This window comes from Taudactylus pleione, unplaced genomic scaffold (genome assembly GCF_031769625.1).
Source record: "Taudactylus pleione unplaced genomic scaffold, aTauple2 ptg001183l, whole genome shotgun sequence".
In the NCBI taxonomy this organism is placed as follows: Eukaryota; Metazoa; Chordata; class Amphibia; order Anura; family Myobatrachidae; genus Taudactylus; species Taudactylus pleione.
This window is the reverse complement of record NW_028285584.1, coordinates 513,390-531,575: the sequence shown is the minus strand read 5'-3', so window position 1 is coordinate 531,575 and position 18,186 is coordinate 513,390. Positions and strand designations below refer to the sequence as shown.

At 44.4% G+C, this 18,186-nt stretch overlaps 1 protein-coding gene across 1 annotated transcript in view; it reads left to right on the top strand.

Moving 5' to 3' along the window:
- The window catches only part of SNTB2 (syntrophin beta 2), a 32,599-nt gene extending 19,573 nt beyond the window's left edge, over positions 1 to 13,026 (top strand). The window contains exons 3-7 of the mRNA XM_088462278.1: positions 82 to 277; positions 2,472 to 2,614; positions 5,917 to 6,113; positions 7,032 to 7,213; positions 9,900 to 13,026. Coding sequence (XP_088318404.1) covers positions 82 to 277; positions 2,472 to 2,614; positions 5,917 to 6,113; positions 7,032 to 7,213; positions 9,900 to 9,992 — 811 coding nt within the window. The 3' untranslated portion in view covers positions 9,993 to 13,026. The remainder of the gene's footprint in view (positions 1 to 81; positions 278 to 2,471; positions 2,615 to 5,916; positions 6,114 to 7,031; positions 7,214 to 9,899) is intronic.
- The last annotated feature ends 5,160 nt before the right edge of the window (positions 13,027 to 18,186 follow it).

The window sequence follows — 18,186 nt, the reverse complement described above, 5'->3', positions numbered from 1 at the left end:
ACTCAGATGTTTACGATTGTCTATATAAGAGGTGGTGTACCTCTCTCCCCTCTCCCTCTCTCATGTCTAGATCTCTTACAGGCTGGTGGAACTGCGCTCCCCGGATGGATGTCACTCCCTCGTGCTCCGCTGCAGAGATTCAGCCTCCGCGCTGTCCTGGTCGCAGGCTCTACACAACAACATAACTGCTCTGCTGCCGCAGGTGCTGGCGGAGACTCAGTGCATGCTGGGAGCTGCAAGCGAGGACCTCAGACATTTGGGCTGGGTGGCTGAACAGGTGCGTCCAGTGTCTTACAGCAAATGGCACTGTCTTTGTGCTGCACCTTGCACGCGGTTTGTGATCTCTGCCGTCTCATCTCTCTATGGGGCCGTTCATCATCACTAATGGGCCTGTTACACATGAGGAAATGTCTCTAGTTTCCACATGTTATCAGTGACAGGTCCATTCTTTATGTAGGGGCCCGATGTGGCTGCCTAGTACTGGGCAAATTCCAAAAGCGGAAAGTTTTTGGAATTTTCCTACGGGAACCTACACCATCTTCACATGGCATTTTTCCCGGAGCAACGCTCCTTCCTATGGCAATGAGGTTTGGGTTCTGACGATGGGTCCTCTCGGATCCTCCCACACTGCGAGCCCTCCAGCAATGCGGAATCGGTATGAAATACCGCCGGCGTCGCATGCAGCGCCTGGCCGACAAAAGCAGAGTTCCCGGCAGCGGAAGCCCAACAGCGTTGGAAATCCCGATCGTCGCTAAGGTAAGTATAAACTAACCTAACCTAACCCCCTAACCCTCCTTAGGGGTGCCTAACCCTAACCTCCCCCCCAAGTGCCTAATCCTAATCCCCCCTTCCCTGCTGCCTAAACCTAAGTCCCCTGGGGAGGTGCCTAACCCTAAGTCCACCCCGGGGGTGCCTAACCCTAACCCTCCCTCCCCCTAGCCTAACCCTCCCGGGGGGGTGCCTGACCCTCCCGGGGGGGTGCCTAGCCCTAAGTCCCCCCGGGTGCCCTAAACCTAACCCCCCCCCCCCCGTGGCTGTCCGCTCGCGGCGCCTGGCGTCCCTTCGATCAGGATGCCGGGCACCTGTCTCCCGGCGTCGGGGAAATGACAGGCGTCTAGATATAGATGCCGGGCATTTCACCCTCGCCGGGATATGACAGTCGGTAAGCCGGCTGTCTGTATTAAGGCAGCCGGTTTCCCGATTGTATACCAGCAATGCACATGCGTGAGCTGAGTTCACCCATGTACGCTATCTAACACAGCCGTGTAAAGTCTAACCTGGCTAGTAATTAGTGGCAGAATCGCCAGTGGAAGAGATCGTGGGGATTTTCGGACCAGCTTTCCCGCACCAGAGCAATATAGAATTTCCCTGGTAATATGGTATCTGACACCAAAGTTCTTGGCGAGCCGAATACTAAAGCTTCAGGACTCATTAGGGGCATATCGATGAATATGCCCCATAAGTCTTTGCTATAAACAGACATTGATTATAATATTTGCGGGAAAGTAAGTGGTACGAGGATTCTCTCAAAGGCGGCTGGTCGTCCTTTAAATTGTCTGCTGGTATTCCACAGTCACTGTTGTGTGTTCTCCAGGCTGCGAGATTCCTGGAGACTAGAAATCTATGGATGAATCAATGAGCTGAGGGCCTGATTCAGAGCCGGACGCTATTTGCGGACGGTCGTTCCAAAAAAGGGGCCGGCTATTTAATTTGAGCGCTCGCTCTTTGCGGTTTGTTGACGCCTCTATGTCTGAGCGAGCGAACGAAAAATGCGCTCGCTATTTTGTAAAGACACCCCCTGGCCGCTCGCATCACACGTCATCTCCGGTATTTATTAGATTAATCGGGTACATCGAAAGGCATCTGAACTGCTCGCAGTGCTTGTGGTAGGTTTTTCCTACCGCTATCACTGCGAGCGGTTCAGGCTAAAAGACAACCAAGTGACGTGGTCGATGACGCTCCTTTACTAATTATGCACTCCCATTAAACGCCCTTTTGACCGTTAGGCACGCCTGCGTTCGGATCTCCACTGTCCTGTTTTAAAGCACCTTCCCCTGTTACCACCCACAAACGGTACATTCTGTCAATCAAATTAGCAGCCCCTCGCTGTTTTGCGAGTGCACGATTTCCGATTGCAATGACTGTTTTGCGCATGCGCATTACGACCCGTACGCATGCGCAGTTGTGCGAACATCGCTCAGAGCGAACGAGCGGCTCTGAATCAGGCCCTGAATACTGCCAGGAATCCACCTATATTGCTGTTGAGGGCGGATCAGAGCTTTGCGGAAACATTTCTTAGGTTGACCGTTCGCCAAGAATTCAAATGCCAAATTGTCTGCTGTGCCTCCTGTCAAACCATTATGTACCTAGAACTTTGCTCTCTGTACTGCTAGTAACCTGAGTGATCCTGGCCGCAGTGAGAGGCCTACATTGCACTCTGAGTATGCTCTAACCTCATTCTGCGCTCCCAGGTGCCTCAGGATGATGGCCGGTCCACATGGAATCCTACGCTCGCTGTTGTCTCTCAGAGGGATTTTCTACTCTTTGAATCGATGCCGAGGACACGGCAAGAGTGGGCGCACCCAAAGCTGATGTTGCCGCTGATCTCTACTAGGTAAAGGAGCGTTTGAAATCATCGCTTACACTTTCTCTGCGGTGGGGGTGGGAGTGGGAGAACCAATCAAAAGGTGCAATCGAGAGGTTGCACCTTGTGATTGGTTCTCCTGCTCATAGCCCTTTTTCACCATCATCTTAAAGCAGCAAATTAATATGATTTTCTGGTTTCCGATCCAGTTACCAATGGGATACCAACTGCACCAGTCAGTCCCAGAGTAGAACGTTATATAAATATATCTGGTAGTTGGTAGTGCAGCTTTAAGGCCCAGCTTGGCTCATCTGGTTTCTCACAATTTCATGGAACTACGCAGTAAAATATGGATTTAGAGCCCAGTAGAGCATGTTAAGCCTTTTCTTTAGCCCTAACCTTTAACTTGCATTGAATAGTTTTGAAAGTAGTCATAGAACACGTGGGCAGACTCTGTATCAGGAACAAATATACAATTGATCCAACAAGTCAAGAAGAAGTCCATCAAATGAATTGTCCCACGTCCTCCGGTCATGGTAATTCTCCAGTATGTAAAATAAATGGGAAACACAATATAGTGTAATAACATCACTAAGGGCAAATGGATATAATATAGAATGGATGTGATACTGCATACAATAGGTGAGGTGACACTCTTCAACGTGTATCCACCGTACAAACCGAGCTTGCATCAGGGAGTGAAAGGACACTCCTCTTAATAAAGTCGCCGAAACGCGTTGAAGTGTCGCCCCACCTATTGTATGCAGTATCCAATCCATTCTATATGCTACCCATCTGCCCTTATTGTCCCAGGTCCATATTCTTCAGGGCAATAGCAATCTGCATAATATTACCACCTGATCGTATGGGCTTACTGCTACATATTTTATTTATATTTTTATAATAAATAGCTGTTTTTCATGGTACTGGATGACGGTCTTTTCCTTTTACCTTGTCCTATCACGACTTGGAAAGTCCCCACATTCTGTTAAGGACCACAGGTGGAGGTTTCTGAAGCCAAAGATACCTATATGTGCCAGTACAAGTCAGCATACATGTAAGAAACTCACCACAAGATTTCTCCTCACTCACATCTGGATGATCCTGATTTGGGACCATACTAAGCCGGGAGAAGATCTACATAGACCACCATATTCTCCTCATATTCACATTCCTGGGGGGCTACATCATACAGTGACGTTATTACACTATATTGTGTTTATAATTTATTTCATATACCAGGGAATTACCATCACCGGAGGACGTGGGACAATTCCTTTGATTGGTTTTATTGTTGACTTGTTGGAACAATCCGGAGTGTAAGTGAGGTTGATGTGTTTTGTTATATGCTATTAGATATAAAGTGGTGACATATTATTACCCTTCGTAGCACTGGAGTGCAGCTCCATAGGGTTTGTAAATTTTTCGTTTGTATAAATACACAATTGAATTTACACAAAAGATGCTTTATAACCTTCTCTGATACGCTAAGCCCGCCAGTGTTTGGTGTCTGTGTGTGAATGTTTTTTTTTCTTCTAGTTTTGTTTTGTTGTTTTTGCCAAGTGATATTTTTTCATATTTATTATTTTTGTTACATAAATTTGAAAATCGAAATAAAACAATATAAATGAAACCGGATTCAGTTATGTACTGTCTCTACCTTTCGGACATTATAGTGTGTTCATGAAAACGAAAATCTTCTCTGAAAATGAGCGAAAGACTTATCGTAAAAATAAAGTACAAATCTACCTGTATTTTCTTGTACGACTGATCTTGTAATGTAATTGTAAAAGGGGGAGGAGTTTAACGAATAGAATAATGCCAAAACAAACGAAATTTCCGAGCGAATGATTCGTAGCGAGTACAGGTAATGGGGGGGCATCCACTAAGCGATTTAAACAAGCGATTGCACGATAACGATGTCGCTATCATGCAATCGCCTGCAAATCGCGCATGCATCGGGGATGTTTTGGACGGAAGCGACCTGCGATGCGCGTGCCCGTGGGTCGCTTCCGATATCGACCGAACATGCAGGTCAACCTGACGATCTTGTCAGGTTCAGCATGTGCGGGGATGAGGGATGTGCCGGGACTGAACGAGTGAACGTACAGTCTAGGCACATCACTAGCTATACAAACGACAGCACGATTGCAATGTCGCAATCGTGCTCTCGTCTGTATATCGCTAAGTGGATACCCCCCTTAATGTTACGTTACAGTATTGCTGTGTAGCGCCTGTCACACATTTTTTTTGTTGGAGATAAAACAGCGACAAGTTAAGAAGTTTTAGAAGTTACAGAAAAAAACAAAAACTTTATGAAACCGTAACGAGAACCCACCTGAATGAAAAATGTTGCTATTCTTATTTTATACTATGAAACAGAAGGATTTGTTTGATTAAATATCCTGCATTTTTTATTGATATGTAATGAGGGGAAAGACGCCCCTTTGAGGTTGTACAGGGAACTAAAGGAATAATTTAGACCTGGCCAATATTGGCCGCAAGTGGCCCGTGGTTTTTGATCTACACATACAGTACATAGGAGCTTCACTGCTCATGTGCAGATCTGGTCTTGCGTCGTCTGACGCAGTGCGGCTGCAGATGTTGGGTGAGTGATAGTCTGCATGGCTTTGGGGGCAGGGAGGTGGTCCTCCTCACAAAATGGGGGTGTGCTGAAGGCAGTGTCTGCATCGCCAGACGCAGTGTCTGCCCTGGGCAGCTGGACATACTGAGTAACCCTAAGGTCTGATGGTCACGATGGTGATCCGATGCTCTAGGCGCAGATGGGTGTCTCAATTCAAAGGCGGCGCTTGAATCATTTACACACCTTGTCATATCGGCTATTACGGAAGACTGAGCACGGATCACTGCTGCGTCCACCTCTGAACCAGACTCTAAGTATAAACTGGAGGGGGGGGGGGGTCTACATTTCTATTCAGAAATTGATGATAAATGAATGGGGTTTGTCAACGCAAACGTGCTGAAATAGAATAACCTTAACATTTTTTTTTATTATTATTTTATGTAAAGCTAAAACGTAATAGATGTTTGTTCAGAATATGACCTCTTGCAACACGAGTGTATGTCCCCCAGTAGTCTTCTATACAGCGTCCTGTCCTACGGATCAGGCACTATGGGGTGCTGACATGATCTGTTCCCTGTTACCTTACCTTGTAGTGATAATGTTGCCCGTCTCTGTGGGCACACTGATGGCACTGATGGCGCAGATAACACTGATGGCCAGTTGACTGTGAAATGTGGAAACTCTACCTCTATTACTTTTGACCTTTTTTTTTTTTTTTCCCCTCCTCCTGTTTTTCTTTTTCTCCTAGATTGGTGCACTCGGGCCCTGGACACAATTCCCCCTCTTTGGGGCCACATCTATCATTTGCCACTCGCACAGGGTGTCCGCAGGGCATTGAAATGCATGTCTTCAGGGTGGAGACCCAGCGAGACCTCTCCGCTTGGACGCGGGCGCTGGTGCAAGGGTGCCACGCTGCTGCCGAACTTACTAGAGAGGTCACAGTTAGTAAGTCGTCATTCTGGAGGGAGGGGAGGGGGTTTAAGTTAACGTTACAGATATCCCCTTATTTATGCATATCCAGAAAACTCTTTACTGCACTCACTGCTTGGACATAGCGAGTACTCCCCTATTGTGCTGCTCTTGTTCATTGATTTTGTTGTTCAAAACAATTCTGACTGGATCGGCTCTGTACATTGTCATTTTTGCCTTCATACTACTGCAAGTTCTTTTTGTATTCCCTTTTTTCATTGTATCACATCTATCCACTTTATTCAATCTTTATTTTAATAACTAATTCCTGCACCCACTACTCACATATGTCACTTTTATAGCTGTGCTCATACAATAGCAGCACTGTTCTTTTACTTGTATTTTTGAACATTTAACAACTTTTATCCACACTGTCTCCACATCACACAGCCTCCACATCACACAGCCTCCACATCACACAGCCTCCACATCACACAGCCTCCACATCACACAGCCTCCACATCACACAGCCTCCACATCACACTGTCTCTACGTCATACAGCTTCCAGTCCAGTTTTTATCTCGCTTATTACCTCGTTCACAGCATGAACACTCTTACTTCAAACACCCCCTTATTCAGTGTCCACATAATCCTCTACTTTATCCATCCCCATCCTCCCCCTCTTGTCTTCTCCGCTTACTGTTTCCCCTATTTTCTCTCATCAGTCTCCCTTCCAATCCTCTGCTTCTTTCTCCCGCCTTTCCTGTTCCTCCACTCTCATCCACCACTAAGGTGCCCCCTAGGAGACCTAGGTGCCATGATTTGGGGCCACTTCGTTCTGAACTTCCCACTGAAATTGCCACCTTCTCGGGATAACGTTGCACCTGGGATGTGGGCTTCTGGGCATCCATGTCTAAGATATCATGGTGATATGTAATCTATCCGTGTAACAGGCTGCTCTCTGCGCGGGGAAGGCGTGTCTCTCTCCATCCACTATGACACAGGGTTTACAATGTGTCGGGGGGGCCCTTCAGGCCCAGTCATGCACAGGTATCCTTTTGAGAAACTGAAAATGTCAGCAGATGACGGAACCAAAAATCTTTATCTGGACTTCGGGGGCCCAGAAGGAGAACTGGTGAGTATTTTTTTTTTTTTTTTTTAATATAGTTTTATATATGTTAATCTATTATAATTAAATATATTGTTCTCCCAGGTTTAATCAAAGTGTGTGTGTGTAAATGTGTATATGTATGTGTTTGTGTCTATACCAACAATCTAGAGAACTCAAAAACTGTAAAATATTGATAAATGTGAATATGTGACTTTATTTGGTTGCCATGGCATCCTCTGCTTATATGCGTACCGGACATATACTTGAGGTAAAGCGTATATATGCGTACAGAAAGTACAGAGTGTTTTGTCTGTAACTGGACGCCTTCATGATATTACCCCTGAAGAAGTCCAGTTATTACAGTTGAAACACATCGGGATATTTGCCTCCTCTAGCATTTATATGCAGTCTTCATTGGTCTTACCTCGCTTAGAAAGTATATTTGGAGAGCTGATTACACCCGATGCTGAGGAACCCACTGGGACTAGTACACATATAAGCATTGGGTGTCCTGTTGAAACCTACCACAAATTTTGAACATACTACACTATTAGGCTCCCGCTCCCTCTCCACTATATATATATATATATATATATATATATATATATATATATATATATATATATATATATAAAATACATAATACATACAGTCAGGTGCATAAATATTGAGACATTGACAGAATTTTCATATTTTGGCCTCTATTCACCACCACAATGGCTTTGAAATGAAACAAACAAGATGTGCTTTAACTGCAGACTTTCAGATTTAATTTGAGGGTAATTACATCCAAATCAGGTGAACGGTGTAGGAATTACAACGGTTTCTATATGTGCCTCCCACTTTTTAAGGGGCCAAAAGTAATGGGACAAACTAAACAATCCTAAATCTTACTTTCACTTTTTAATACTTTGTTGCAAATCCTTTGCAGGCAATTACAGCCTGAAGTCTGGAACGCATAGACATCACCAGACGCTGGGTTTCATCCCTGGTGATGCTCTGCCAGGCCTCTACTGCAAATGTCTTTAGTTCCTGCTTGTTCTTGGGGCATTTTCCCTTCAGTTTTGTCTTCATCAAGTGAAATGAATGCTCAATCGGATTCAGGTCAGGGGATTGACTTGGCCATTGCATAACATTCCACTTTTTAGCCTTAAAAAACTCTTTGGTTGCTTTTGCAGTATGCTTCGGGTCATTGTCCATCTGCACTGTGAAGCGCCGTCCAATGAGTTCTGAAGCATTTGACTGAATATGAGCATATAATATTGCCTGAAACACTTCAGAATTCATTCTGCTGCTTTTGTCAGCAGTCACATCATCAATAAATACAAGGGTACCAGTTCCATTGGCAGCCATACATGCCCATGCCATGACACTACCACCACCATGCTTCACTGATGAGGTGGTATGTTTTGGATCATGAGCAGTTCCTTTCCTTCTCTATACTCTTCTCTTCCCATCACTCTGGTACAAGTTGATCTTTGTCTCATCTGTCCATAGGATATTGTTCCAGAACTGTAATGGATTTTTAGATGTTGTTTGGCAAGCTCTAATCTGGTCTTCCTGTTTTTGTGGCTCACCAATGGTTTACATCTTGTGGTGAACCCTCTATATTCATTCTTGTGAAGTCGTCTCTCTTGATTGTTGACTTTGACACATATACACCTACCTCCTGGAGAGTGTTCTTGATTTGGCCAACTGTTGTGAAGGGGTTTTTCTTCACTAGGGAAATTATTCTTCTGTCATCCACCACAGTTGTTTTCCGTGGTCTTCCGGGTCTTTTGGTGTTGCTGAGCTCTCCGGTGCGTTCTTTCTTTTTAAGAATGTTCCAAACAGTTGATTTGGCCACATCTATTGTTTTTGCTATCTCTCTGATGGGTTTGTTTTGATTTTTCAGCCTAATGATTGCTTGCTTCCCTGATAGTGACAGCTCTTTTGGATCTCATATTGAGAGTCGACAGCAACTGATTCCAAATGAAAATGTCACACCTAGAATCAACTCCAGACCTTTTACCTGCTTAATTGATAATGAAATTATGAGGGAATAGCCCACACCTGTCCATGAAATAGCTTTTGAGTTGATAGTCCCATTACTTTTGGCCCCTTAAAAAGTGTGAGGCACATAAAGAAACTGTTGTAATTCCTACACCGTTCACCTGATTTGGATGTAATTACTCTCAAATTAAATCTGAAAGTCTGCAGGTAAAGCACATCTTGTTTGTTTTATTTCAAAGCCATTGTGGTGGTGAATAGAGGCCAAAATATGAAAATTCTGTCAATGTCCCAATATTTATGCACCTGACTGTATGTATGTGTGTATATATATATATATGTATGCAGAGCCGTAACTAGACTTTTTGGTGCCCTGTGCCAGAAAGAGCATTTGCGCCCCCATCATTTTTCAAAGGGACATAATGCACCCAAAAAGGCCATGTCTTCATGGGGAAGGGCCAGGGAAGAGATAGGAGAGGCCAGGAGATGCTGGGGATGAAACAAGAGGAAGCTACAAGCAAGAATGATAATAAACAGAAATATTACAGGCCCAAACAGCGCCCCTTGACCTGTGGTGCCCTGTGTGATGGCACCGGCTGCACTACCCTAGCTACGGCCCTGTATATATGTATGTTTGTGTGTGTGTATATACATTGTGAGTATGCAGCTGTGAGTTGTACTTTATCTCTATCTTGTCTCACAGTTCTCTCTCCTCTCCCAGGCTCTGGATCTGCACACATGTCCGAAGCCTGTTGTCTTCCTGTTACACACATTCCTTTCTGCTAAAGTCACCCGTATGGGTCTGCTGGCCTGACCCTAGAGTGCCCTCTGCAGGACACACGCATTCCTCGTGCTCAGGGCTGTCCTTATAACCAGTGCCTTCCAGCGACAATCCGAACGTGTAAGAAGGGACAGCGCATTGGAGTCTGCCCAAACCACGTGGTATTAGCTCAGTCTTGTAACAGGCGACGCCCCAAGCAGCGGCCCTGTGCGACTGGACCCACTAAAATGTGAGCTGTGCTAGGTGACACCAGTCAGAATTGGGGGCTTTGGACAAAAAAAAGAAAAATGTGTTTTTAAAAAGACTCTTACTGTTTTTTTTTAATTTTTTTTTTTAAATCACAAGAGTTTGTGAAACTATTCATAGAAATGTGTTCTAAGGTAAGTGCTGGCAAAAAAGAACAACGCCCATCTTACCAGACTGTTACAGACCTATCCGGGCTTCAGCCCTTTCACTACAGTGACTGAAATTTTCCTCTGAGAATATGAAGCCATATTGTTTTTATGACCAAAAGTGCCTTTTATGTTATTGCTGCCTTAAATGTTTATTATGCACAAATTATATTTATAAGAGTATATAAATATATATATATATATTTACACATATCTGCACAGGAACACAATAAATTGGGACCTGCTGGGACACAGATTAGCTATTTCCTGCTGTTTAAGGCGGGTATAGGACCTTTCGGCTGTTTCCAAAACTCAGTCTGGACAAAATCTGGACAAAATTTCCCCCCAGGTTTAACCAAAGATATTTGTGCAGAGATATTGGTTATGTATCATGGTAAAACTGCTTTGATTAAAGGGGAAATATTCCCTATTTATAAGCAGGGTTTATATTCACTTTATTTTTTTTATAAATGTTCAGTAAGCCTATGATATTTGCACAGATAATCTTGCTTCTCTTCCTATTACCATTTATTCATCTATAAACGAGTGCTAGAACGTATGATGAACAACGTAAAGTTACAGTGTAGCTATTACGTGCGCACAACGGCCCTGATTGTGCCCAATTGCTTCCAATAGAATGTGATTATGTAAAAATAAATAACAATTTTGTGCATAAGCTACTCTGCAACAATCCTAAGATGCGTGCAGGTTGGCACCAGTAGTGTATGTGCCCAGTTTACGCCAATGCATACGTCACAATCGCTGACAACCATGGTTGTAATAACTAGGAACTAAAGTGCTTATGTCTCTGTAATAGCAATAGCTCCTAGTAAATTATTTATCTACGGATGGCCATCGACCATTCATAATCATCGATGGTTTACGGGCTATGTCAAATGTTTTTCCTATCGATGGGGGAGAACCAGATGATTTCCCTCCATCGCTGGAAGAACATAACCGAATAGTTTTTTTTTTTTTTTTTTCAAGGCTCCGTAACAGAGCATAGTTCCGACACCCGCAAAGCCACGCCCCCTCGGTTCTAATTGTCCCACGTGGAAATCAATCATAGAACAGGGATGACCATCAGTTGGTGAAGCCATTGATAACCAACTATGCAATGGATGACCATCATTGATGGGCACTTTCTATATTTTGCCATCGATGGTAAGCATACCGATGGCCATCCCTACATTTACATGTATGTTGGTTCTGCCTTCAAGATGGCTACCTTCAATGTATGTATGAGGCATACATTAAACTATCAGTGGACTGGTGCCATCTAGTGGCCAATTTGTAGTGGTGAAATTCATGTTATGTACAGTAATATTATGAAGGAATAAAATTGTGCAGTTACCCATAACAAGCAGTTGCGCTCGATTGATCAAAGCTGATGGCAAGTTGGTTGCTACAGGTTACAGCACACTTGTGCTTTGTTAGTAAATAATCTCCAGTAACTTTCACACAAAGCTTTTTTTATTACTTGAGTGCATATTTTTGCTCCTTGGCAAGAAGAGCTTTATAAAAGTACTGCACATCGGGGTCCAGTCTCCAGTACTTCAATATTCTTTAAATCCCTAAATTCTTCTCAATGTTTTCCATATGTGTAGTATTATAACATTTGATTTAATGGAAAGCTTTGCTAATTATAACTTCTTTATATTTTCTGATTAAAGGACAAGTATGCCTAAAATGTGCAATGTTCTGATGTGGAGTGCATGGAGATACAATGTGTGGTTCAGTCTTGGACGATTCTGAGACCTTACTAGTCCAAAACAATTATATGCAAATACGCTGTACATGAACAGTGATAGCACTTGGTACAATATATAATGGAGTTCTGTGGAAACGCTTGTTAAGTAAGCCACACATTTTTTCAGAAGCGACTGTCTTTTGCCGCAGCGTGACTGCATCCTTATGCTAATGCCGCAGCCAATGTGATTTGTAAACAAACGCCCGCAGACTGCAGTGCTGATCTGCCGCTGTGCATATTAAGACGCACTATTTGCCACAACTGTGACATGATTCTTTGGGAAGGTTCTAGAGCTCTGCTAAAAATGAGTACAGAGTACAGGGTTTTTTCTGTGCTTTTTAACTAACATTGTTTTTCAACAACCGTCTGTATTAGCATGAGCTCTGATGTCTTTATCCCACTACACTTTTTAATGGATTGGCTTGCAAAGCGCAACATACCCTTTCAAACGTGCACGACGGTCTTTGGCTCCTCGTTCAGATCTACGGGCCTGTAAAATAAATTTCCATAACAAAGGAATCTGTGGGCCATCACTCTGATTTGTGAAACTTTAGGCTTCAGTGCAGTGCTCCCCTCATTCCAGTTTCTGAGTGAAAGCTTGGGGGAAAGATATGAGATCGCTTGCTGGTGGATTTACCATTTTTAGCTCTGTAATAGACAATTCTGGGCACCTTGATTACGGTGAAATTGACATACCTTAGAACAACCAGTAGGTGGAGCAGTGAGCTATTACTTCTCTGTACTCACTAGTAGTGATTTGAACGGGATGCAGTCACATTACCGGCGGCAGGGATGCCGACTGTCGGAATCCCGAAGCGGGACTAAAGATAGGCGTTGAAATCCCGACACCTGTCTTTATCCCACTGCCGAAATCCCGACAGCCGCCATGCCGAACGAAGGTAAGCGGGCGCTGTTAGGTATTATTTACGGGGGGAGGGGGGAGAGGAGAGGGTTCGGTTTAGGCACCCTGGGGGAAGATTAGGGTTGGGATATGGGGAGGGAGGGTTAGGTACCCCCGGGGGGAGGTTTAGGGTGCGGGAAGAGGGGGTTGGGGTTAGGGTTAGACACCACTGGGGCGGGTTTAGGGTTAGGCACCACTAAGGGATGGTTGGGGGGGAGAGGGGAGGGTTAGGGTACTCACCAGCCCCTGTCCGGATTATTCACAATTGTGTTTTGACTGCCGGCATCCCATCCATTGGTATATCATACTGATTCCATTTGAACAACCTATAATCTGGACCCTACACACTGAAATGGAACAAATATATATACTGGTATTCTATGAAATAAATTACATCCATTTTCTCCTACTCCTAATTTGATATTTTTGGTGCTTCTTTTTCTAAGGTAACACTAATTATTGGTGTATCTGCCATATTTGGACACTTGCTAATATCATCCAGTACTGCTGTCTGCGTGCCAGCTTTTCTATAGAAATGTTATTATAGAGGTGTATTTAAAACCATAATAAATGAACGTTATAAACATTTCATAAGTATACAGAAGATGAGAAATGGAACAGTTTACATGACCAAATACAGAATAAAACGTAGAATGAGATAATGACAATCGCAACACAGCAAGCATTAAGAACAAATAAAGATGTGATATTCCACCTAATACACACGAATGAACTATGACCCGGAATTGCATACGGAGCCTCAACTTAAGGGGTCAATTCTGTTCCATGTCTTTGAGCGGCAGTGGCCTGTAAGGAGCTGTTGCATTGTTTTTTTTTTTTTATATATATATATATTATATATCCCTTTTGATTTACGTTGTGGATGAAAATTTAGCAGTTTAATAAGCTGGTAAACATGAGCTTGGTATGTTTTTATTTTAATAAAAAATATTGATTCAATTGAGTTTATTGGTTTATTTTTTATTAGGTGTTGTGGTACTACGTTTTCCAGTGGGCTTTATCTGAAAGGGCATGCTAGTGCTTGACTGTTGGGGATCGTTACCGTCACTGACCGCACAGGGGTATTCAGCACGGGGTTAGTTTGCTTTCGGATGTGAACGTGTTTGCAGGCCCGATTCCCCAAAGGAACTCTGCCCTGTGCTGACTGGGTTGGGGCTGGTTTCACATTATGAAAGGGGGACCCCACACTGTGCCCACTCTCGTAGTGGTTGTTGCTTTTGCAGTAACCAGCCCAGGCGTATAGTTCTGGTGCTGTTTCTACAGTTAGAGAGGAGGCATAATGCTCTTTCATTTGTTCGTATTTTTTTTTCTTTTTACAAGAAACTGGACATTAGACTGAATGACAAGCAGCCAGTAACCCGCTAAGGAAACCGGGAAAACTGTAATGCTAATTTAGACAGGTATGTTATAGTATTTCACTATAAAACTTTAATTCAGGACCGGTGCAATGTGGTAAAATTGCTATGCACTTTAACATTTGGTACGTCTTTACAGCACTTGGGCTGGTTACCTATTGAACGATATATATCGTCCGATATACCGATTTGAGGTAGAGCGGAACAGTATATCGGGCACACTGTCTAATGTATACTCGCAATTGCTCGCTCCCTTGGGTCGACGTCGACGCTGTGTAATTGGTCGTACCCGCACGGCCAATCAGATGATATAGCAGGTGGAGCGGTGTCTGTTAATGAGGGCCAGAACAATTGATCGTTCCATCTTTCTTTATATCTTCTAGTGTGTACCGACAATCTTGCATGTTCCGGGGCGAAGGGTAATTGCCCCGACCATCGGCAAGCTTGCCGGGTCGTTTAGGGTGTACCCGACCTAAGTCACCTACAGTCTTCTATGTTACAGGAAAAAAGGTTTGTCATTGAATGCAACATCACCGTTTATTGATAGTCCTGCTGCTCCTGCAGAACCGTAAAATACCACAGTACCATTTCCCTAAGTCTCCTCCTTTACATTGAATTCTGGTGGCATTAAGCAGAGGGTTTCCACAATCATAATGTATATTGAGATAAAATAAATAAATAAGAACAAAGGGTTAGCATGCTATCTCAGGGCCTTATACAGCTCGCAAGCAGCTTTGCAATTCTGTCTGTACTGATATGGTAGTGCAGAAGGGGGCATCACGTCTCCTGCTGCATTACCTATCCAAGCTGCGTTGTCCAACGCAGCATCGGATACATTGCGGGACATTGGCCGGATAAGGTTACCCTTGGGGTGACGCAGCCGGCCGCCGCAGTTGAGATGAAGAAGCCAGGAAATCACCGTCAGCTGACGGAGATCCTGGCTTCTTCCCTCCACCCCAACGGCGGCGACACGTCTCCGTTTCGGGCAACGGAGGGCATCGCCTCCCCATCTACAAACAGCAGCAGGCTGCCAATCAATGAAAGTCTGTCAGTCTGTGTGTGGGATTGCAGACCCGTTCTGCAGATGCGTAGAACGGGTCATCATGCGCCTGTGCAGATTCCCAAACATTGTGAATCTGCGTTCAGCAGAGCATTGCTGAATCAGTCCCTCACTCCACTGCAATCCGTTTATATCCATTCTAGGCCTGATTCAGAGTTGAGAGCAAATCAAAACTAAGGAGAAGTTTGCTCCTGGAACAAACTCTTTACATTTTTTTTGCATGTGGGGAAAACACTGGCTGCTCTTCTATGTAGTGAGCAACTATTTTGCAGTTTTGTTTTTACATTAAATGAAGATAGGACCCTTTACTAACACTAAAGGCCCCCATACATCAGTGATGCGTTGGGGCAATTCACCAATGCCCCAACCACGGCGTCTGCTGATCCTGACCAAAATATGTACATGATCAGCAAATCGGGGATTTTTAACATGTAGAATTTCATTGATTCCTTGAGGAATCAGCAACCATCGATGGCCATCGATCTGCATTTCTGAATGGTGGTTCCGGTCCGATAGGACGATCGGTAAACCAGCCGGCAGAAGTGTGGGGCCCTTTTAATATTTCTACAAGTTATCTGCCTCCCTCAACTGCAGTGCAACACGGTTTTGCCAAGATGCAAATTGTTCCTATATCTGAATCCGGCCCCCTGTGTGTCTGTAATTCATAAGATACAAGTATGGTGCATGTATCTGAACTAAATGCAGTGTAGCCAGGCAACATGCATTTAATATGTATTCAGTTTCAAATTGTTGTAATGTAAACTTAACTTTAGTATCTACCTATAAATAATACTTGTGTACAGCAATCAATGTGTTCTCTATCAAATGCAAAATAATTATAAAGAGGAGGAATTTGGTGAGAAGTAGGATGATTAGATGATTCAGAAGCTTATTTAAATTTTTAAAACAAAAAAGTTTTTACAACGGACTTCCTAAGGAAATGTAAATACTTAAAGAGGAAATTTCTATCCTCCTCAGACCGAATTATATGTAGATCCCAGTACTTGATGCAGTCACCTAAGGGTATTTTAAGGGGATGGTAAACAAAAAAACAACCCAATATGCTACAACCCTCCTCCACCCCTTTCCTCCCTGGTGTTCTTGAACCTATTCTTTTTGAACAATAGCACTGTATACAACGGGATGTAGTCAGCACGTATTATGCTGATGGTCTAAATACCGATGCCGAAATCGCCCCATATTCTATCATTACCTAGGCCCCAAAACCATATCTATAGCACAGGACCTGCTCACTGACCACCACCTATCTCTCCTCTGTTCCATACCACACACGGCCCGGCAGCACTAAATCAAGGCTTTGGCTTCAGCCTTGGGGCCTGATTCAGAGCCGCTCGTAAGCGGCCGTTCGCTCGTTCGGAGCAATGTTTTCACATCTGCGCATGCGTACGGATTTTAATACGCATGCGCGAACCAGTCAGTGCGGCCAGAAATCATTTGTTCGCTAAATAGCGAATGCCTGCTATTTTGAGTGACAGGATGAGGCGTTAGTGGGTGGTAACAGGGGAAGGTGCTTGAAAACGGGGAGTGGAGATCAGAACGCAGGCGTGCTTAAAGGTCAAAACGGGCGTTTTTAGGGTGTGCATAATTAAAACAGCAGCGTCATCGACCACGTCACTTGGTTATTTTATAGCCAGAACTGCTCGCAAGATTGTGGTAGGAAAAAACAGCCACAAGAATAGCGAGCAGTTCATACGCTGTTCGATGTACTCAATTAATCTATTAAATAGCGGACATGACGTATGATGCGAGCGACCAGGGGGCGTTTTTTACAAAATAGCGGCTGCAGGTTTTGTTCGCTCGTTCAGACATGGAGGCGTCAACAGACCGCAAAGAGCGAACAGTTCATTTGAATAGCCACCCCTTTTCCTGAACGAACGTCAGCAAATTGCGAACGGCTCTGAATCAGGCCCTTGGTGTCTAGGCCCTGTCACTTAGCCCCACGATCCTGGCCCTTACAGGGCACAGCCCCCACCTAGGCCCCTACACTGAACCTCTACTCCATCATGGACTGCACAACTTGGGCCTGTCACTTACATGGCCGATCTGTGTTGAGTTTGTATGTTCTCCCAATGTTTGCCTGGGTTTCCTCCGGGGTGCACTGGTTTCCTCCCGCAGTCCTCAAACATACCGGTAGGTTAACGGGCAGCTGACAGCACATTAACCCTTGTGTCTAGTTATGTCCCTGTGGAAGAGAATATAAATCGAGTGCAAGCTCTACTGTGGGCAGGGACTGATGTGAATGACTGAAATGCACATACTAAAGCTGGCCATACACGCTTCAATTATCGGGGTGACCCGCCTGATATCCGCAGGTCGCCCCAATAATTGTAGCGTGTGTGCGGGCGACCGAGGGATAAATATTGTCCGGCCTGCCCGTCTGATGCGATATTTAAGAGGTAAACTGTCGGCCGCATCGGGCTGTGTATGCCCAGTTACGGCCGACAGTCACATTTGCTGTGTTCCTTCCCATGGAGGGAGCAGGGAAATGTCTCCTCCCCCGGGGGCGGAGCGCAGATGTCGGGGCCAATACATGCCGCGGGCATCTGCGGCTGGCAGGCTGCCAGATAACATGTCTGTCGCTCTGACAAGCATTTTATCTGGACGTGTATACCCAGCTTTAGCAGAATAGCGAAATCATTGGTACAATCAAGTACCGACGGACCCCTATGCACACTTCCACCAGCCCAGACCTTACTCAGAAATTTCTATCAGCCACGCACGCTATGA